Source organism: Gambusia affinis, linkage group LG15 (genome assembly GCF_019740435.1).
Source record: "Gambusia affinis linkage group LG15, SWU_Gaff_1.0, whole genome shotgun sequence".
In the NCBI taxonomy this organism is placed as follows: domain Eukaryota; kingdom Metazoa; phylum Chordata; class Actinopteri; order Cyprinodontiformes; family Poeciliidae; genus Gambusia; species Gambusia affinis.
The window spans coordinates 12,940,031-12,962,285 of NC_057882.1; the positions used below are offsets into that span (position 1 = coordinate 12,940,031).

Genomic DNA, 22,255 nt, shown 5'->3' on the forward strand with positions numbered 1-22,255 from the left:
TTTTTAACAGGAACAAATAAGGAGCTACCCCAAACTAAACAAATAACATTTGTGAACAATCTTAATTTAAAATGCACAGCATGTCCAAGTCAAACTGCCACATTGGCTAACATGGTGATGCAGGATAAAAACAGCGTTATGGATTCCTCTCATTTATACAGGGTGCAATTATACAATCATTTATGTAGTGAAGAAATGAAGTCAAGTGACTACCGTAGCAAAGAACAAAACATTCGTGTTTGTCTGAAGGCTTGGATCCCTCACTCACGTCTAGCCAGGCTGGGTTGAAGTGTTCAGAGTAACGGGACTCACAAGAGTTCGTCGACTGTTGAGTAAGGCCTGAATCTGGAACGTGAGCTAAGAAAAGAGGGTTGAAATGCAAGAGTGGCCATTTGCACAAAGCTGTACTGACAAGGAACATTCGCTAATATACGAGCGACTTACAGACTGATGCTGCGCCAGAGAGTCTTGATAAAAGGACTGTGTGATGTCCCGTCTGTTCACGTCAGATTGTCTCCAAATCTCAGCTTTGATCTGCAGCTCCGCCTCAGGTAGGAAGGGGTACTGCTGCCGCTGTAGGAAAACAACGCAAAGTCGATGAATATTCAAAAGACGTCTCTTTCGATTGTGCCTGCTTACTTTATTCAGTTCAGAGTCTTGTGATAGAGTGGATAAGAGGTGAAATATAAATTCTTTCTTGAAGGCCAGTTCTCTAATAAACATTACCATCGAATAATGTGATTTATTGCTTTAAAATGGACAATAACCTGCCTACAACCAACTCAAAGCAATGAAAACCTTTCCTGCCGAGCTGCATATGTTCATGTATGTATGTCCTATAGTGAGTCGTTCAGATTTTGTCTTGATTTTAATGCTTCGGATTTCAGCAGATATATACTGTAGTCCCCCTCCCACCCTGAAAACAAGCTAATACCACTTTATCTCTACTATAATATTAATACTAGAACATCTGGTTAGTTTTCAGTCTATTTCTTGCGGTTACATCTCCAGTATTTTACCCACATAAGGAGCAGTTCCTAAAGCTCACAAGCACCCCAAACAGGAAAATTCTGTCTGAAAAAGTAGGAAATGTAACTATTTTTTACATGTGGATAAATATAAATAAGAACTTAGTATATTATTTCTTGCTTTTTCTTTCCTACTTTTCTGTTGTGTCCATCTTTTATGTTACCCCCATACTTTAATTTGTTTGACAAATTTTGGAGGTAAAAAATATGGACTCTTAAAATGTGAAGGTGAGTGTTTGTGGAACCAAGAGAGGAATAATAATATTTCACCAGACAAACCTTCACCTGTAGCACTCTACCCCAAGCATGTGATTTTAACAAACTCTTATGATGACCCATATGGTGATTGCCCAGGGAGGTATTAGAAAGGGCGACACACAACTACCATGTCAAAAGCACAAACTGATGAATCATTCATTCATCAGTTCTACCCTGAATACATTTGGGTATTTTTTTTCTTGCTTTTATGCATGTGCAAATGCTGGGAAGGTGGCGCCCCCTGCTGGCCATTCAACTGAGATCGTGCTGAGAACCTCAGCAAACCAGCGGTCAAAAACCTCCCTCAAAAACCGTCCTGTTTGAGTTCACTCACCAGTCGCACCATGTAGTCCTCAATGGAGGGAATCCTCATATTCTGCAGGGTCAGGAAAGCTAGCGATACATTTGCTCTGCTTTTGTTGAGTATTTCCTGCAAAGACGCATGAAAGTTTGTTTTAGATCCCAAATATAAGTCGCATCAGATCTAAGATAATTTTTACATTTCTTTTTTCACACCAGTAGCTGCTCATTGGTATACTTCTGCAATCTGTCCTGGCTTGAGCTGGCTGGGAGTTTCACTGTGTTTGACTGGTGAAAAGCAAAATAAACATTTTAAATGCACAAGATATAAACAGTATGATGTAAACTATGTCTTTATCAATCATCTTTTAGGATAGTAGCATTACCTCGGCTTCGTACTCGGCCCACGCAGCTTTGCGCTCGGCTTCGCTGAGCTCCTCCTCATGCTTGTGGTCCAGCAGGGATTCGTGCTCATGGTAAGACACTATCCGGTCTTTACAGATTTTTAACAGCTCTGCTAGGATGCTGTCCTGAGAACCAAACGCGTACGGTTAAAGTGTAAAGAAAAAAAAAAAAAGCTGGTCTTTCTGTGATCATTTGAAGGTGGTGAAGTCACCTTCGGGAGAATCGGTGTCGCTCTCTTGCTTTTCTTAGAGTTTGGATCATCGAGCAGGTCCGGCTCAAATTTGTAGAGTTCAGTCAGCTCATGAAAAGTGAAGTGTCTTTCAATCTGCTGATGATCTACGACTCGATAGGACAGAGACTGCTTGGTCACCTGACGATCGTAGATCTTCTCCTCCATGGTTCCCTGGTGACAGCCAGACCATTTTTTTTTTTTTATTATTATTATTATTTGACAAATAACTTGCTAAAGCATTTATTCAGATATATTTTATTCAGGTCCAATCTTTACCTGAGCCAACAAGCGGTACACAAACACTTGTTTCAGCTGACCGAAGCGATACACCCTGTATATGCTCTGAATGTCGTATGAAGGGTTCCACGAAGCGTCAAAGATGACGACCCTGTTAGCAGCCACAAGGTTGATCCCAAGTGATCCGGCTCTCGTTGAGATCAGAAACAGCCTGCCACTGAAACCATTAAACAAAACAATTAAATTACAGTAGGGAACGTTTTTTTTTGTGTGTTTTTTTTCTAAGCATAATCAACAACAAGGGACAAAGAGTACCGGAAGTTGTCAGAATTATTAAACTCATCCGCCCATCTCTTCCTCAATGAGGCGCTGACAGAGCCATCAAGTCGATAGTAATCCACGTTTTTAATCCAGCTGCCCTCTGATTAGTTAAGAAAGCACAAAAATCAACAACAACTGCGAAAAACATCCAGGTAAAACCGGATGTTTTTCTCTTGCTTACCTTTGACGGATGATAATGGGTCTCTAGCATTGTGAGAAGCTGCGAGGAAATCCTCAATCAGGTTCAGTGAGACCAAGGACTGACTAAACACCAGCCTAAGAATGTAAAAACATGTTAGGATGTGAGGAACCATCAGAACAGCAGCAAAGCTGATCAAATATACTGCTTATATATTCTCTTTCAGAACCTTTTGAAGGTTTTTACACCCCTTGAGGCAAACAAACACAAAGTGGCAAATATGTGAGAAGTAGAAGTGAAAGAATGTCTAGTTTGAAATGAAAATCTGCAGATAATTGTGTTTAACCCCCTTTACTAAGACAACCTTAAATAAAATCCAGTGTCATCGCTGATCTTCTAAAGTCGTCTGATTTTAACTCGTACAACAAATTCTGTAAACAACCCGTCATCCTCGATATAATTACAGTTTTTGTTTTAACCAGATCTATAAAATCTCACGTTGAAGTTTTAGTCTGGTACATGAAGAAATATGCAAAAGTTTAAGGGGTTTATTTTAAAACGGTATGGTGTGACAAATGAATCGTACACTTTGTCATCCAGGCTTTCGGCCATTCGGAGGATTTCAAACAAGAGCACCATTTTCCCAGAATGCTCCATGATTCTGGCGTCACTTTCAGACAGCAGATGCCTGTACCAGGCTTCAACGGGACTCTGACACCTCGAGCTGCTGGATGATTTCTCACCTACAAAGAACAGAAAAGAGAAGAAGCTCTGGTTGAAACTTTTCTAAGTTTTAGGATCAGGGTACAGCGACATGCTGCTGTAATACCTTCCACCACTCGGACAGTTTGGGGTCCGTCAGTAGACTTGGTACTGTGTCCATTGACATTTAGTTCATTCCCTTCGTTCTGTTTCAATCCACTGTTTCGGCAAGAAAAAGAAACAGATGCAGATGAAGACACATTACAGTGTGAAGGAAAGCTTTCTGATTATCATCGCGAAGAAAAACTGTGAAAGCATTCAAAAAACGAATTTACCTCTCCGCCACAATCGTCTCTACATTGATCATCTGAAGCTGATTCCTCTTATAAAAATTCTTCTGTCATCAAATAAAGAACATGAGTCAATCAAGGTCAACCGAGTGAGGTGTTGATTCAGTGTGGTTACTCTACCTTCCTGCTTTCTTTGCTGAGATCGCTGAGGTGAAGACACCATGGATGAGTCCAGATCCGGGTAAGGACCTGGAAATCCTTGAAAAGGTTGGCGCCAGTTTTCTGGGGTTTTTGCCTAGTTGCTGAGCCCTCACCTGGAAAGAAAAACATAAAAACATTTTCTATTAATGTGATTCTGGTAAAACGCCTACATCTGGAAATGATTTGCAGCGTTGTGTATTTACAATATGTTTAAAAAGCATAAATTGCAAAAGTGCATTTTTCAGGTGGGGTTTGACTCGTTGGCGTTTGTGCAGCGTTAAACATGCCCTTACCTGCAACGTGGTCGAGGTAGTAGCGATACAGCTTATACTGAAGTGGAGAGATCCTCACCAGCAGCACATACTCAAGTTTTGGAGGCAGAAACTGAGTTAGCTCTGAGTAATCTCTTCTCTACAAAACAGAAAATTGACTCAACTTTCAGAAAGCGAAGACATAGCGTACAACTACCACCCAGCATGTTGTAGTTGTTCGTCGTACCTGCACGCATCCAGCCAAAACCGCATGGAGAACATGAGCGCGGTTCTTCATGATCCGCACGTCTCTTGGGGTGGAGTCGGCACACTGGCCGTTCTGGATGGGGTTGATGAAGCGGTTTCTGAACTCACTCAGGGAGCCCAGGAGGTTCTTCTTGATGAAATTTACCATGCAGTGGTCTGCAAAGGTACAACAGGTCAGAAGAGTGTCAATTAAAGCTTCCAACAAGTAACTTAACAATAAAACCCTCATAAGCAGCGTGCTTTAGCCGTGCTAGCATTATTTTATTTGAGGACCTACACTCAACGAGGTTGTTTTGAAGCGGTGTACCCGTCAGCACCACTCTCCTCTGGGTCTTGATGCTGTTCATGGCTTTAGAGATGCGTGACGATTCATTACGAAGAATGTGACCCTCGTCACAGATCACAAAGTCCGGACCTGAAAAGAAAACAACAAAAAAAAACAAGGAAATGACTGAGAAATGAAGCCAGAGAGGACTACATGATGGCCATTCCTCTAGAGTACCTGGATCTACTAATGCGCTCTTCAGCTCCTTGTTGCACTCCTCGTTGGTGGCGTTAGAGTTCTGGGACAGGTTGCGGTACATCTCATACCCTATTATTATGACTCCTCCGTCTCTCTGCCACGCTTGCAGAGCTCTAAGACGTTCCGGAAGATGCTTCACATTAGCCATCTCGGAAACCTGGAACAAAGAGTTTGTTTGCATCATCCCAACATATGGACCGCCGGTCAATTATCTGTCATACCTTAACTCTATCTTCTCCAAGGCTGTGCTGCCATCTCTTGAACTCGCTGACCCAGTTGAGGATGGTATTAAGTGGACAAACCACCAAGGCTGTTCTGAACTTCAGGTTTGATGACAGCAGCACCGTGTGAAGGAAGGCCACCACCTGGAAGGGAGATTGAAGATGACAGTGAAAGTAGTTCAGGAAGAGTGCTGGAGTCTTTTTTGCAAACGGCAGCATTATGAGTTTAATATGTTTGGTTCCCTTCAACAATGAAGGGTCTAAAAATGTAATTCCTGAGTCCTGAAGGCATACATGTTCCTCACCTGCAGAGTCTTTCCCAAACCCATGCAGTGTGCCAAGATACAGCCTGATCCGGGGGAAGAGTTGGCCTTCTTCACAGACTCACAGCAACTGTCCCAAATAAACTGGACACCTAGAAGAACATAAAACCAATGATGTAGGAAACGTTTCACTCTTGTTTTGTGACGTTCCTACAAAATATAGACGCGCGACCGCAATCGATTAGAACATGAGTGTGAAATTCGTACCGTCTAGGACCAGAGTCCTGCAAGTTTTAGATGTGTTTTAAATAAATCAATGGCTGCAACTGACAATTACTTCAGTAATTTATTAATCTAGCCATTGTTCTGACAATTGACTAATCAGATTTTAAAAAATGACTCTTTCTGCTGATTTTTTTGACTTTTTTATACAATATTAAAAATACACTAAAAGATTTTTAAAAATCAATTCCCTTTTTAAAAAAGAAAATAAATATGTTATTGCCTACAATGCAATAACATATTCATTAAGCAAAACTGAGCTGAGTGAACTCTTAAAGCAGAACTGAACTCTTGAAGCTAAAACTCTTGAAGAACCGACTCACCGGTAATCATTTGAATTAGGAGCAGAAAGCTAATATATTTCTCTTTTTCAAGTGAAAAACTGAAATAACATTATAATTAACTAACTCAGGTGCACTTGCAGCTAAAATCAGCTGTCAAATAGAGTGCGAGTATGAGCACAAGCTAACCTTCCACTTGGTGAGGCTTCAGGCTCGTAACCAGGTTCCTGTGCACCTGAACAAGCGGCAACTTGGTCTCTTCATCCTGGTCCAGGACCAGCTTGGTTGTGACAGGACATTCCACTTGAGACAACTCATCTGGGATTACAGTTATCTGGTAAGCAATGACAAATCAGGAGATTTCTTAAGAATAAGAAAAAACACGGCCAAGTCTACGTGAAGCCTGCATTTATCAACAGTCAACGATGTAACTATCAAGTTTAACGTTCAAATTAAAGTTTATAGGAATAATGGTTGCACCTCTCTCCAGTCCTCCATCTGTTGCGATCTATCCGCCAAACGCTGACGTCTCTCCTCTTCCTCCCTGAGGGCTTCTTGAGTCTCAGCACGGAGATTCTCATCGTCAATAATTTTGCGGATCTTTTTGCGTCCTTTTGGGGTGCCTTTACTTTCGCTGTTCTCCTGATTTGCATCCTCTTCGTCGCTCTGCTCAAGTTTCCCCAGAACCCCCACAAAGTAAAGTAAAAGACCTCATTTTCCTCAACCCAAAGCTAAAATCTGGAGATAAAGGTGTCAGATATGTGAAGTAAAAAGAAGTGATGCTGCTACCTGCTCGATACTGGAGTCAGACAATAAAATGCAGGGCACTTGCTTGTTCAGTTTAAAACTACAAGTTGCTTCCTTTTCTCGTTTGCTTGATCTGGTGCGAGAAGAGAAGAGAATTTGACATTTCTCTATGTATACAAATTTATCTACAATTAGAAGTAATAAAAATACTATTACTAATGTCTTTTTTTACTCTTTGATGTGCAATTTTATTTTTGTAAATTTTTTAGCAGCACTGATTTAAATGCGGGTGAACAATGATCCCAAACAAATGGTTTAAAGCTGCAAAATGCGAGTATGTAAACATTTGAACCTGTTTGAGAAATTCAATATAAAAACAAAATTTATATTGAGTTAAAAGTTTATGTAAAATACTGTATGATCCCTCCAACCTGAAAAGTAACAGTTCAAATGTGTCTTTAACAGGATTTCCATCGTGTGTTTATATGAACTCATTTCCGGCGACACAGGAGCAACAATGTTGAAACTGTTTTGGGTGATTTTTTCCCCCCTTCATTTGTGAGCATTTTACTACCAAAGAAAACGGTAAAAGTGAAATGTACCTCTCGATCCCATCTTCAGCAGCCTCATCCTCGGACTCACTCAGCTCCTCGCTCATCTCCGTCTCTTCACTACCTTCACTACAAGTCTCACTACCAGCTTGACAAGAGATAAAAACTAAACATTAGAGCAGCGTTTTTTCCATTCCTCCTCCACCTATGTTGGTGTAATTTGTGCGCTTGCTTACAAAACAGACGTTTCCTCCTGGTTCTTCTTTTGCTCTTCTGCATCCCTACTTCACCCTCAGGTTCTGTCTTGTCACTGGAAGCTCCCTCATCTAATGCGAGTTTGTGGCGGAGAAGATGGTGCCTGGACTTTGGCTCATCGAGCATGCTGTCTGATGACTCTGAAACCAGGTCTTCTCCTGCACAGAAATATGTTCTACCATCACATCTACCTGACAAACAGGTAGGAATCCAGGTGGATACTTGACGCTTAGTTCTGAATCAGCACTAAAAACCGGATTGGTTTCTTCTTACAAAAAGCCGAAAGACTTACTGTGAGTATTTGCTGCATTATCATCCTCATTGCCTTGACTAGGTTCTCCGTCGCCATCTGATTCAGACTGATCCTCCTGAGTTTCCCCTTCGGAAGAAATGTCCCCATCCGAAGAGAGGTTGGCTTTAATTTGGGCCAATAGCAATTGCTTAGCGATTCTTTTAAAAGTAGAACACAAGGGAAAAAGGCACCTGTAGTTTACTTTACAATTACTTAAATAATTTTAACAGATTTAATATATAATCACAGATAAACAGCAACAACAAAGGAGGGAAACGTGGATGAAATCTCTATAAAATGTCTGCTACTTTGCTAATGGCTGTCCCTCTGCTGCTTTAATGTAAAAAGTAAAACCGGTGTGAACAGACTAAGTGAAGTCATTATTTTTATAAAAATTTCAGCTGAGTTAGAAATAGGCCAGCTTTATAAATAAGGCAACTGAGTTGGAAACATAAGAAATAGAAAGAGGCAGAAGCATTTTTAAAGTAAATATTTATTACAGCAATTAATGTTCACAGACAAAATAAAAATGAAAAAAACTCTGCATTTTTCTTGTTTTTAAGCAAAACAGGGGATCACAAGTGTTTTTTTCATGCTTGTAACAGTTTTCCCCCTCACCCCCCCAAGTGAAAAGTCACGATGATTTCAAACGTGGCCCAATTTACTCTCAACCTTTTCAAAATACTGATCAGCAACGTTCAGCTCTGAACAAAGGGGGTGAAAACTTAAATTCATAAAGAAAAAAAAGTGTTCTATAATTTTTTTTATTTTTTTTTAAAAAGGCACAAAACTGCATAACTGAGAAGTTTGTTAAAAAAAAATTTATGTAGAATAAAAAGTTACCTCGCCCGTTTTTTCAATCTCCAAAGGAAAGTAAAAACAAAACAAAAAGAGGAAATGATCCCAAAAAGGTAATAAAAAAAATAAATAAGGCCAGTTTACAAATGTAAAAAGCATTTGGTTTCAATACTACATGGTGTTGGGAAGGACCAAAAGTATGTACAGCTACAAAAAATATATACATGAGCTCCTGTAACGACAAGTAGCAGTAAATACCAGAAGTCCGTACTTCATGAGATGGACTTTGAGTTTATCGCGCCAAAGTTCTCAGATAGGTCAGACCCAGATCTGAAGGTGGGGTTTAAATGCTTTTCCACAAGTGTTATAATATAATTAGATCTGAATATGTTAACATAAAAAAATAACACAGTACAGTAGTTACAGCAGAGGTAAAAGACGAGCACCTTCAGTCTTGATTTAACTTAGAAAAAAAGACAATCTAAATAGCAAACACTTATGAGGGTCACTAACACACATGGGTTGCCCGGGACAACCGGATGCGTTTCTACAATATCCTTTTATAGTTTAAGCAAAAAACCACAAACAATATGAAGCTTACATTTCTGCTGACCATTTTCATCTACATGTACTAGCACTACCACTACAACTAAACCAGAGGGATGGCAGACAGATAGATAGATAGATAGAGAGAGGCCTAAAATCCCAGATTAAGCGACAGTTTCCTAACAGCATTGTTTTCACTGCTGTGCTGTCAGAAAATCCAACCTGGAAAAACACGAGAAACAAACATGGATGTCGTTAAAGGGATTGTTGAAGTTTAGGTTGCTTTACATTTTAAAAGTCGTGTTTCACAGCCCACTCTCAATTCCCAGTATATACAAAGTTGCCAGTAACTACTGAAAGGACTGACCTGGAAGAAAAAGTCTTCACCTGCGTAACTGCAGTTAAAACAATTGGTTTTCCAGTTAAGCAGAATTTGGATTGGGATTGGGTTTCTAATGGTCAGCAGAAATGTATACTCTGTGTATAGAAAGTGGTTGCAAAACATGAAAAACACCAGTTCAGGAAAGAGTCAGGAAATCCTGCTTTGGACAAGAGTCGACCAAATATTTAAATATGAATGAAATATGCATAAATTATATATATGTGTATATATATATATATATATATTTATATAAAGGAATGCATTTAAATAAAAGATGGATTGTGCCAACTAGATTCCATTTCTCTCTATGTAAAGAACTCCCATAAAGACGGTTTATGTTTTTTACTTTGGTAAGAAATTGTATATCATAAATAACTAATTAATTGTAACAAAAAGTTATGCATAACCCTTATTAGAAAAACTTTGCAGCGTAACATGAGCTTGTATTTAATGCAATTGTGTGGGTGCTATTGTCAACCAATAATCGTAGTTTATAAAATGTTTTCAGTCTTGTTACTTCATTGATATGACTTTATATTGCATAGACACTTCATTTAAAATTCATCTATTCATTTAGAGTAAGTTTCTTCATAACTGTATTATAAACTATTTCACAGGTTCTCAATTAAATTAATATTAAGAGAAAAGAAGAAGGGAGAAGTGTATAAATGTATAGGAAGCAGGATTTTGCCACACAGAGTAAACTACTTATTGCCAACATTCCTACTGCAGCACAATCCTCAGAATGATTTATCTAGTCCTGACAGGTCAAAGTTTTCTTAGAGAGGAGACTAAGGGCAAAACAAGAGACGTGGAGCCGTTTATGTATAAACTTGCAACAAAAAAAATGCAACTTTTAATTTTGTATTTTCTCCTTTTTGCATGTAACAGTTAATGACTAGGTAAAATAAAACACTGTGTGTCTGGAAGGTATCAACAAAGTGTGGTAACATGGAGCTTTACTCCAAGTGTCGGTATGTGAAGGTCATCTTGGAGAGTGGGAGTGGGATGTGTGGGTTAAAAAAAAAAAAAAGTAGAAATTTTGTGTCCGCCTGCAAGCAGCCACAGCTCTGAGGAGCATTGCTTGCGATATTGTTCTCTTTGTTGTAAGACGATGTAATAAAACTCTCAAGACAAAGAATTCAGTTCTCATCGTCTTATTTAACAGAAAACTGCATAAGAAACTGCTGAACCTACTTCATATGCAACACTATGAAAAGAAAGGCAAAACTTTCTCGCAGTGCAGCATATTTGTAAAGTGAACGGCATCTTCAACATTCTCAAATGTTTGCTATTCTCAAGCTTATATTTAGAAATGGAAAAAGCAGACAAAAAGTTGGAGGTTCCAACAGAAAACTTTAGGTTGAAGGGACCAAAGATTTTCCATCTAATGTCGTTGTGTTAATAGAACGTAGCGAAAGTTTCTAGTATTCACTATTAGCATTTCCAATTCTGAGCAAGGACTCTATTTAAGTGTGCTTAAATGCGTAAAATGGAAAGTAATACACTGTCATGGGTTTGCGCTACCAAGAGTAGTATTAGTAGCATTGAAATAAATAGCAAATCTCACTGTGCTGCAACTTGCAGCTCAAACACATCATTCACACTCCTACTAGAGAAGCTGAGAATGTGAAAAATAGAGAATTATCATGAGAAAACAAATAGTTATTAGGTCCTATAACATATTCTTCTTGTAGGAATAAAATATAAGCTATGATAATGATAATCCTTGAGGTTCTTACTTTGAAGAGACAAAGGAAGTAGTTCTCAAGCTCTCCTTTTGTGCTGACAGAGCTAATAAAGCTAGCATATCAGACTAGCTAAAAAGAAAGCACAGAACTTTTTAAATTCTTTATCAGGCGGCATTTTGGATTGACAGGCGACAGAGTGACTGAGAAGAATAGAATGATTTTCTAACACTGAGAAAAAGGTGACTGACTAACCATAGGTCACCTACTAAACTGATGTTGGCATCTGCTAAAGGGTCGTTTCACAGTTTTAAATGAGTCATGACTGCCTTTGACCACCTCTGATTAAAAATACTAAAACTGAGACACTAAACCGCAATCGTTTTGCTGTATGAAGAACGCACTGCTAACTGTAAGCATGTACATTTTGTTGTGCTCTCCCCTTTTAAGTGTTTTAGCACTTTCAGACTAACGTCATGAAAAAGAAATTGTTCTTGATGTTTTGCCATTACCTCGCCTTCAGAGCTGATGTATCATTACGCCTATTATGTTGTATTGTGACTGACAGCACACAAGCTGCACAAACACACCGAGTGTAAGTATTATCAAGTCCAATTGAAATTATTATTCACGGTGGCCAAGAAAAAATATGCCGTTGGGTTAAATGATGAAACCATTTCACAGTTAAATCAGGACTATTACTCAGGAAGTAAAACCAACAACGGTTGTATGATTTGTTCCTTACAATAATAATAAAACTCAAAACCAGTAATCATCAGTTGCTGATGCATGTTTGGTAAGAGTCAGGCTAATTATTTAGCAAACTTGTCCAAGATTTTTGTATGATAAAGGGGCTTAATAGCAAATTACTAACAATTACTGTTAACTTGGGGATTAATGCATCAGTGTCAATTTCAACTATGTTGGTCTATTGTAACATAATGATTATGAGGTGAGAAAGTAAAAGATGCATGTATGATCAAAACAATCAAACTTTAGGAAACAACATGTATCAACAATTGAATTAAATCATTAAAATTAATTTTGAAATGGATATTGTATCATCTTCTCAAAACTTAATTCACACCAGAATCATGACACAATTAAGGCCCAGGTGAAGTATAAAGTTTTCAACAGACCTGCAAGTACACCTGACTTTCTCCAATTCTCCAAAAATGAATTAATCTGCATTTTCAAGTGTTTTCTAAATATATTAAATTCAATTTGCATTCTGTTGGAATAAAAGATATAGCACATTTTTGCATGCAGGTTTCAAACTTTATACTTAATCTGTAAATAAAATCCAATTTGCTTTAGGTACTGTCACTGGTTGATTCAACATATGAACATTGTGAACAGATTCAATGATATTTTTGCTTAAATCAAATCACAATGAGTGAAAACAAATCTGTGCTTCATAAACAGACAAGTTGGCAAAAAAAACAAACAACTTCACTTTGAATTTATGTTCCTGCAAGTTAAGGTCTACTACTGGAGTTATCCAACCATACAGCGAAGAGAATGGAATAGTATATTGTAAAAAATTTATTTAACTTTTGTAATTAGATTATTTATTATAAAGGCAATTTAAGACAGAGACAATCTAGATAAAAAGTCACAAAGTTGATGTATCTGTAGAAGTTCTTCTGCTAAAATGTGTACTTGACTGTAGGAGCCCTGCAGCTACGTTTAGGCCGTGTCTGAAAAGACCGTAACTCAGTTCTAATGACTTGGATGTTCCCAGATTTGGAGCGGAAACCCGGATTTGGAGTTGCATTCTTTCTTTTACAGTTATACGCTTTTACAAACTCGACTTCCGGGCTTTTAGAACCGTACCTATTTTCAGGATCTTCATCATCTTCTGCTGCCCATGAGGGCCCAGACTGCTCTTCATCTCCTTGGGGAAAAATAAGAAAATATGATTTGCAGATTAAGTCTGTTACTACCCAAAACAAGGTATTCGTTACCTGAAAAAACTGACACAAGACACAAGATTATGTTCACAGTGAAATGCAGAAACTCCTTTATTTACAACAATTAGTTTGTCTTTCAAAGCAATTGGTGCTTTGAAAGACAAACTTGATGTAAGTTTTATGGAATATGTTTTACCAGATCTAGACATATAAAGCATGAAAGTTGTTTATCTTTCTTTCTAAAACATCTCGAGGCGAGTCAGATTTATTCACCGAGACCCTGTGAACATCAACACCAGTCTGTTGTAGCCTTGACTGTGTGCTTTAAGTAGTTTTCTTGTACTGCCACCACAAATGTTGTTCAAGGCAAGACGCAGTGTTGGGATCCAGCCAAAAAGTGTTTTGCTTGTAGCTCAGAAATATATGTTTCAGTCTCATCTGATCAGAGTACCTTCATATTCCACATCTGCCCCTTACAAGGCATTCATTCTTTCTATTCAATCTCACGCAACGTGCTAAGGATCTCTGCAGTTCATCCAAAGTTATCACATGCCTCTTGATTGCCTCTTTGTCAAGTTTATCTTTATGGCGTAATTTTACACCGTTTTATAAATGTAACGTACCTCTCTTTTCTTTTAGATTACACAAATAATCTTGTCATAAGATTGGTCAACAGGCCTCACACAGACAAAACCCTTCAGTGTCATAAAACAGCAGGGGATGAATCCCTAACGCCAGGGACTAATCATTGTGTTACTTTCCCGTATCCAGAGCTTATCAGGATCAAAGGTCGTCTCTTTAACATCAAACACACAAACAAATTTTCTTAACAAAAGACAAATGGCAAGATAATCTGTGTTGAGCTCCACAAACTCTTTGGTGAATAACAATCTTAACCTTCACATTTATACTTGAATCAATTTGTTACTTCTTCTCATCTAGAGTCTTGTAAAAGTATCTTTTAATATAACAATAGCACATTTCAGCTACAAGGCAGTTCAAAGGAGCTTCACGTGGAGAAAAAAAAAACTACATAACCAAAAACATTACATTACAGTGGCATAACAAGGAGGATTAATGCAACATTATATGTTTCAGTTATAAACCATTGAAGGCAATTCTAGGAGGGTCACCTTGCGCCTTCGCCCATATCGGAAACCGCCAGTGCATGAACGAGTTTCTGAAGACTTTATCTCAAACATTTATTTTGCATTTCTGTCCTAAGTTTGGTAAATCCAACTTGAAACTTACCTTTCACAATTAATGTTCCTCTACAGTAAGATTTAAATTAGAAATTAGTTTTCTATTCATAATCAGACCAGTCACGATAACAAATTTTGCTGAGCAATTGTCTCAAAATTATTGCAATAAACAATAATATTGTTGAAAACCATTTTAAACGGATATAATGGTGATGACATGATAATGCAAGAGATGTCATGCCACAAATAGATACACTTTACTTTCAAAAGAACACTCAACACTGGAACTGGTAAACAAAATAAACAAAACAACCAAAAACGAAAATAAAATGGACTCTCAGTCTCCAGTAACAAAAAATGCCTTTGAATAAAAACTAAACACAACATATGAAGTGTTTTTCGTCCAGCGTCATCAATAGAAAGAGAAAAGGGCGGGAAGAAACGACAAAGCCGATAAATTAAAATGAGGTTGATAGCTTTCATTCATCATGAGATTAATTGATTTATTGTTTATCGCGACAGACCTATTGATAATAAAGAAGGTGAGTTCAGTAAGAAAAGGTAATAGCAGAAAGGTTAGAAAAACTCACCTGAGGATTGTTGGAATGCTGCTACTCCGAGTGATGCCACATTTTCTGTGATCGGTTTCATCTTCTGATCACTTACGTCGCTGCCAGAATCATCTTCTTGTTCATCATCGCTCAACGAGGATGACGAATCAGTCACATCTTGTTGGCGTTTCCTTTTAGACTTGCTAGCTTGCATTCTCTTCTGCTTTCTCACCACACCTTCCTCTTCTCTTCTCATGAGATGAGGCTTCCCGATCGACCTCACCGTATTTAAGTGTTGTATTTCCTTCTGAGAGTCTTGATCATCACTTGAGAAATCTGTCCCGCTTTCCTGTCGAGCTTTAACTCCTCTGCTGCCCGATTCCGATTCAGATGAGCGGTCCAGCATCTTGCGTTTTCGCCGCAGCTTCTCCGGCGACATCGGACTGTTCTTGGTGAGCCAAAACAGGCATTTCTTGGCCACCTTGTCCGGAGGTGCTTGGTTTCCATCTTCGTCACTCTGAGGTTCGTCTGAGCTGTGCGTCATCGCTGCCCGCTCAAGAAGGGCAGCAGGTACTTCATCTGAATCTGAGTCATCTCTTGACCGGCTCAAATTTTGCTCATCATTGCCTGTGGCAGTCACTGTGTCAGGGGTCTCCTCAGGTTCAGAGTCGCTCTCGCTGTCTACACCTGAAAGCGATGGTTTGATTGTGATGTCACTTTGTCTCCGCAACGGAGTCGTCTTCAAACGAGGGGATCGTCTGTTGCCTTGTTTCTCCTTCAGCAAGATAGGTGTACTAGCAGTGTCAATGCTCATCTGTCTCTCAGTTTTAGGATTTCCAACAACCTGTTCTTCCGATGCATCCTTTTTCTTAGATTTATTTTCCTCCCCAGGGAAGTTTTTGTCCAACATTGGGACATCGGCTGATTCTTTCTGCTCCATAGGTACAGGTGTAAGTTGTACAATTAGCTTTTTAGACAAGTCAACCTCGCTTGAAGATGACGTCAAGCCGATGTTTTCAGAACTTAAATCTAGTTCCTTCTCAGAACAGTCATTTGTGAGGTCAATGAATCCTTTGGAGTCAGAGTCATTGTCTTCAATATGTTCAGCTGCCAGTTTCTGCAAGTTGCTTAAGCATCTTTTATCAGGCATATCCACCTCAATGTCTGAATTTCTTATAAGACGTTTGCAGTCACTGCTGAGGATATTTTCCCAATTGCTCCCGACATCCAGGTCCCTAAATTCCTCCTTAAGGCTGTCTTCCAGTGCGGTGAGAGACTTTCGCAGGCCTTTCACTACAGCTAAAAAGGAGTTAAAATACACAGCACGAACACTGGGCGTAGGCTTGTTTGCTGTTACCGTCTCAATGAAACTGATGAATGTTTGGTTTAAGGCGTTTGTTGAGTCTACCAGATGTTTTGCCTTTTTAGTAACATCCTTAGAAACGTGCAGATTGTTGTAGTTAAAGATCACATTTCCGTCCATGCCACTGTGGTCCCATTTATCCAAAGGAATGTTCTGAGCCGAGCGTTGCGACAGTATGCGGTACAGTTCAGACTTCTCCGGCACCGCTCGGTTCCTCCTCCGCTGATGAGGCCAGAGGGGCTCCACATTTTCCAGGACGGTGTCGCAGGCCATCACCAGGTCAAAAAGCGGCTCTGGGCTGCACACGTAGCAATACCATTTGCTCTCCAAGATGCTGGAGAGCTCCTTCCTGCCCAAATTTCTAAGAATGCATTTCTTGCAGAAAGCATTACTACAGTAGTCACAGCAGATCAAGTTGCCTCCTTCAGCACACCACCTACATGGAAAACATAGCGAACGAGGTAAACAGCTTATTGTGTTATGTCCTGGATATTTTTATTGAAATAGTATACTACATACAAGAAATCTCACCTGCACTGCTCATCCATGCCATCTCCATCCTTACTGATATCGTCACTTGAATAATAATTGTAGCATGACTAATGAAGCAAAACAAATTGTTAGTTTGAGCATGACATCAAAATCTACCAGTTGTTCGGAAACTTAGACATTTATGACTTCCATATTTAAAACTTCAAAGGTTTACATATTTTATAAAGGTCAAAGTTTCTTAGTACTGTACCACAAGAAAAAAAACTCTGTGGTCTTCCATTGTTGTCTATACAGCCAAACTTTACCGACATAAAATAGCATACAGAAACCTCAATCTAGAGCTACATATACTTTCCGCCCAACCTCAATACACCAAACAAGACATAAGTACTGACTACGAGACTGATCACTCAGTCTCCGTTAACTGATGACATTCCAAGTTAAAGAACATAAGAAGTCTTTGCTTCTAATAATACAAATGCTCAAATCACTGGTAAATTTAAGGAAAGTTTGTTTGTGTAGCAGTTTATTTGCAAGGTAATGCAAAATCTATAATCCAGAGTTCTATACAGAAAAATAAAGTCTAAATAGTTTCTTCTTGATGTAACTGTGGCAAAGTTTTGCTCAATTTGAAGATTTATATGTAGGTTTAAGTTTGCAATGGTAAACAGGTAAAGAACAGGTGATGACCAGAAAGTTCTGTTCGACCGTGTAGGACATCAATGGAGCATTTCTGAGACAAACTCAACAACTCCACTACAATACAATCAAAAAGCTCTTTAACTACAGTGATTTTGTTCAAACAGACACACTCGGCACAGAACTATAGTTTCTCAGAAAATTTATATATTTTTTATGCAGTATGGATTTTTTAATAAAATGTTATATTCTAAGATAGACTGAAAGACTGTAAGAGGTATATTTTATTATTTCATATTTTACTATGACAGCAGGTTAATTACGGTTTGTCTGTCAACACCATAAATCAAATTAACCGGAGTAAAATTCAGTGAATGCAAGTAATTCAAAGTCAGTCTGAAAATTTAATCAAAAATTTGTACCACTGCTTGCTATAAAGAAACAGCAAAGAAGCAAAGTGGGAATGTTTTACATTAACAATAATAACCTTACTTCAGTAATTAAAATATTCTGATAATCACTCCATCATCACCATAAAATAAAAAAACACAACATGATATTAAGCATGTTTACCAATGAAGCTAACCAGATGACTATAATGAATCAATTATTCATAATCTTTTTTGCTTTGATTATTTTCTTGCTCTTAGGTGCCAGGACTCAGACTTACCTTGCAAATAAGCACTTTCAGAACCGGATGTTGATAAAGGAAATCTCTCCGGAAGTGGTTAACTTGTCGGCCACACGCAGTACAACACACAATTCCCACATGTTGCCCTCCTGGGAAACGACAACTCTATCATTAGCGACAACGCTATTATAAAAATCAATTGTTGGCTCATGGATCTACTTGAAAACACGACTGAATATTTATGGCAACGTAAGAGTGAAATCTTTTAAAACAAACTGACAAAAATTTGTTTTTATACATAAAGTGAAATGAAAAATCCACTTTCCAACAACAAAATAAATTCTTGTGTAAGACCACAAAACACTGCTCTTTTAATTTAATCAAATTACTAAGGTCACAAATGGGTTATTAATAACATCACCTCAATTGCTCATAAAAATAAGAAGAATTTCATTTCTGTAGAGGCTAACCTGCACGTTTCCTTGAAAACTCTTTCCGAAGTACCCCTGGCTTGCGACTACGAAATTCTGGACCTCTGAATTCATCTCTCCCGTTGTCCACTGGCTCAGGTCTCACCAGCACTGTACCTGTCAAAGCAAGAGGTAAAATCCAACAACAAAGGAGAAGAGGGTCGGCAGGGAAAAACTGCAACACCTACCTTTAGGCAATCTAGTGACGTCAAGGTGACCATTTGAGCTGACTGACATCTCAAAGTCTTCACTTGCATTTGATTCGCCAGATTCATCCAATCCAGAGTGCTTTACAACTACTGACGGTTTTCTAAAATATCATTAAAAGTAAAAATACTAATTACAAAACTTTGCAACAATTATAACACCTCAGAAATCCAACAAATTGTAATAGAAAAAAGCAAAAACAGCAATCACCAAGTTCAAAATTAAAATATTTTCCCTCACTAGCAGAATTTTTACATTTAAAAAATGGAAAAATAAAAATAAATAAATGCAAATATAAACTCTTTACATCAACTTTTCTGGTAGAAATGAACATTAAACTCACCTTTTCGAATATCTAGTGTCCAAAGCAGCCTGCAAAATAAAAGGTTGTAGGTTTACTCTCAAGGAATTTCTATTTTTTTAAGCCATAAACAAGCTGCATGTTTAAGTTTACAAAAATGCAGCAGAATTAATAAACTAAATGATATAGTGGAACGATATAAAAACAAAATGTTTTTATTAGCTATTCCAAGATTAGACAATGTGTAGATTGTAGATACATATGATGGTCTTTAAATTATTTTTGCTGTAGGGATAGGTGAGGTAGATAATTAAGCTACTTAAGCTTCAGATATTTGTGACAATAATTTTTATTTTTACAAATTTCTAAATATTTCCCAAATTAGTAAAACTAACCTTGCATTGCATTATACTAATTTGATCAAACGATATGAAGTAGTGAAGCTGTGCTGTTTAACAGTAATCACTTCATTTAATAATATGAGTTCAAGGAACAATATGTGAAAACATTAAAAAAATAGACTCTGCAAAGCTAAAAATCCTAATTTCACTAAACTGTTTTTAGAATTTGCAAATGTCACCAATTGTAGTTTATAGTTTTCAATCACATGACCAGTCAGGAATAATGATTTTGTTAGGATTATTGGTTTTTCCAATGTTCAACACATTAACCATCCGAAGCATATTTACCTCTGTAACATTATCCACTCTCGAGTTCTCCACAGAAAACCGTTTGTTTATCTGACCTGTAAACAGAAGATTAATAATGTTTTAAAAAATATTATTACAAAGTTTCTAGCGCTTTTGATTGATGTACCATGATATTCCTCTGATGTTGGAATGCCATATCTGTCCTCAATGCTGGAATGAGCCAAATATTCATGAAGCTTGTCGACCAATAAATTCAGCTTGTTGCTAGAGGTTCCTCTGAAAAATGGAAAATAGCACATGTACAGTAAAATCTGGTTTAAAGTTAACATTTTTTCTGTTTTAAATACCAGGTATTGCAAGAGATTTATTATCTACAGCACTATGAGTTGTAACTCAATTGATACTGATATATTTTAGATTTTTATTGTCCCTTTAGAATATTGAGAGACAATTTTAAAAAATCTTTCATTCTCAGAGAGCAAATAATGAATGAAACCTAACAGCCTTACTCCACTTTAAAGGATGATTCAGAGAGAATTAAGGGACAACATTTTTTCCTCTTGTAGCAAACTATGCATGGCTTATAAGTGCATATTTAGACAAAAAGAATGCAAACAGACTTGAATCAATGTTTTTGAGTGATGGCCAACCACGCACCAGTAAAGAAGGAATCAGTAGGGAACAAAGGCTGCAGCTGAGCATCAACAAAGCACTTTTTCTCATAGCTCACAGCTACATATATTCATGCATTCAAGCTTTGCTTTAACATGGTATTTACAACAATGGTTTAATCAATGTTTGGCCTTTTCTAGCCAATATTGTTCTTTTCTTTGTGGTCTGACCTGCTGATTCAGATTTGTGAAAAACTGCATTCTCCCCCCAGCAAATCATGATATAATAAAGAGAGAAATACATATTTTTTGACACTGTAGCAGTTTTTAATCCAAAAGAAAGGGAAATGATTACAAAACTATCCACATCATTGCTTCAAAGTGGCAACCTCGCTCTTCTTTTGTTCTTTCAGTATTATCAGTTGCTAAAATGGTTCAATAACTCTTGCATATTATCTTGTTTCAAATCAGATGTGAGCATCTACACAACATGAATCCATACATGTGGTTTCATACATTGTTAGAATGCAAAGTGCAATTTCCTGACGCACCGCGATGCAATAATTACAAAATTACAAAACAATTGGACAGATAAAACTGACACTACTGAGGTTAGGCATCAAACGGGACGCAAGGTGTTATGGAACCAGGAGTCGGAAATTGATTTATTTAGTTAAAAGTCATGTGAAATGTTGAGTCTGACACCATGTAGGCTTGTTATTCATCTCAAAGTGTCACCTCTTTAAGAGTGCTTGAGGCCTAGACATGCACAACGTGCAGAAAATATACTCATGAAGGCATACCAGTGCTAAATATCTCATTCAGCACAATTCTTTGTGACATCAATAATGAAATAACGATATATTTGCAACATACTGTGCACCGCTATGTGGAAAACTAGTCACAGTTCTCCACACAGGGGCTCTGTTCTGAGCTGAATGGGACATCTCTAGTAAATAAACTATATTCATTAGAAGCAACCATGATGACACTCTACACTAACTACAACATATCAGCAGGCCCAACCTTTACTGGAAAAAAAAAATCAGCAACTCATAAAGAAATGCTCTGAAAATTTCCAGAATAATTTAGATAATAGGACACCTAAGCTATTTAGGACTTATTCATAACCATGATCCATTGACGTGTTGTTTTTATAAACTACCCTACAGCATGTTATTCAGGAGATGTAATCACTGAACCCCCATAAAACCAAGGCATCTCATAATCAAAATATCGAACAACACAGAGCTTAGCTCAGTCAAAGGAAAAATGAGATTATATAGTAGTGATTGTCGCCGAAAAATACCGGCGTATATTTGTGACTAAATTTCTTCTCTATTAAAGGGAAGCTACAAACTGATCTTAAATTATTTATTTTTGATGAATTTATGTTTCTCGTTAGCTTAGCTGTTAGCTAATTCCGCTAGCAATGAGCTAAGCTACTTTACCGTTACACTTGCTAGCACCAAGAGACGCCCCCCATTTCAAACTTCAGTAATTACCTTAAAGCGGACATGTCGGAAAGCAGCAGAACAATAGAAGTCGTTCAAAAAGTTCACATTGCTTTAGGGTTTATTTCACTAAATTGTCAAAGAAAAACTGTGGCGCTAATTAACCCTCAGTGAGGAAGCAAAGGGGAAAAAACATCTCTTGTTCTAGCACTTTTTACAAGATTGAAATATCGCCACCTTCCGTCAGGAGTAAGAATAACCTGACGCCGTCTCCATCTTCTTCTTCAGCAGCTGCTGCTATTGGTGCTGCT

The 22,255-nt window shown here is 37.9% G+C and overlaps 1 protein-coding gene across 2 annotated transcripts; it reads right to left on the minus strand.

Moving 5' to 3' along the window:
* Positions 1 to 6: 6 nt before the first annotated feature.
* Positions 7 to 22,161, minus strand: LOC122844643 (transcriptional regulator ATRX-like). 2 transcript variants are annotated; one of them, XM_044140317.1, is made up of 35 exons: positions 21,996 to 22,161; positions 20,046 to 20,155; positions 19,919 to 19,974; positions 19,272 to 19,300; positions 18,910 to 19,031; positions 18,722 to 18,838; positions 18,291 to 18,400; positions 17,021 to 17,088; positions 15,166 to 16,925; positions 13,297 to 13,357; positions 8,047 to 8,204; positions 7,736 to 7,912; positions 7,551 to 7,647; positions 6,991 to 7,081; positions 6,682 to 6,867; positions 6,391 to 6,535; positions 5,681 to 5,790; positions 5,376 to 5,519; positions 5,134 to 5,311; positions 4,909 to 5,046; positions 4,612 to 4,787; positions 4,407 to 4,524; positions 4,093 to 4,226; positions 3,958 to 4,016; positions 3,750 to 3,841; positions 3,507 to 3,663; positions 2,963 to 3,057; positions 2,776 to 2,881; positions 2,500 to 2,677; positions 2,203 to 2,394; positions 1,973 to 2,116; positions 1,803 to 1,874; positions 1,621 to 1,716; positions 445 to 573; positions 7 to 357 (listed from the first exon to the last, which is right to left on the minus strand). In XM_044140317.1, exons 1-35 carry the CDS (start codon positions 22,007 to 22,009, stop codon positions 271 to 273), a joined length of 5,706 nt encoding a protein of 1,901 aa, XP_043996252.1. In that variant the 5' UTR covers positions 22,010 to 22,161; the 3' UTR covers positions 7 to 270. The 2 variants fall into 2 exon arrangements, with proteins under 2 accessions (XP_043996252.1, XP_043996251.1); XM_044140316.1 differs by having other exon boundaries at positions 3,958 to 4,019.
* Positions 22,162 to 22,255: the final 94 nt, after the last annotated feature.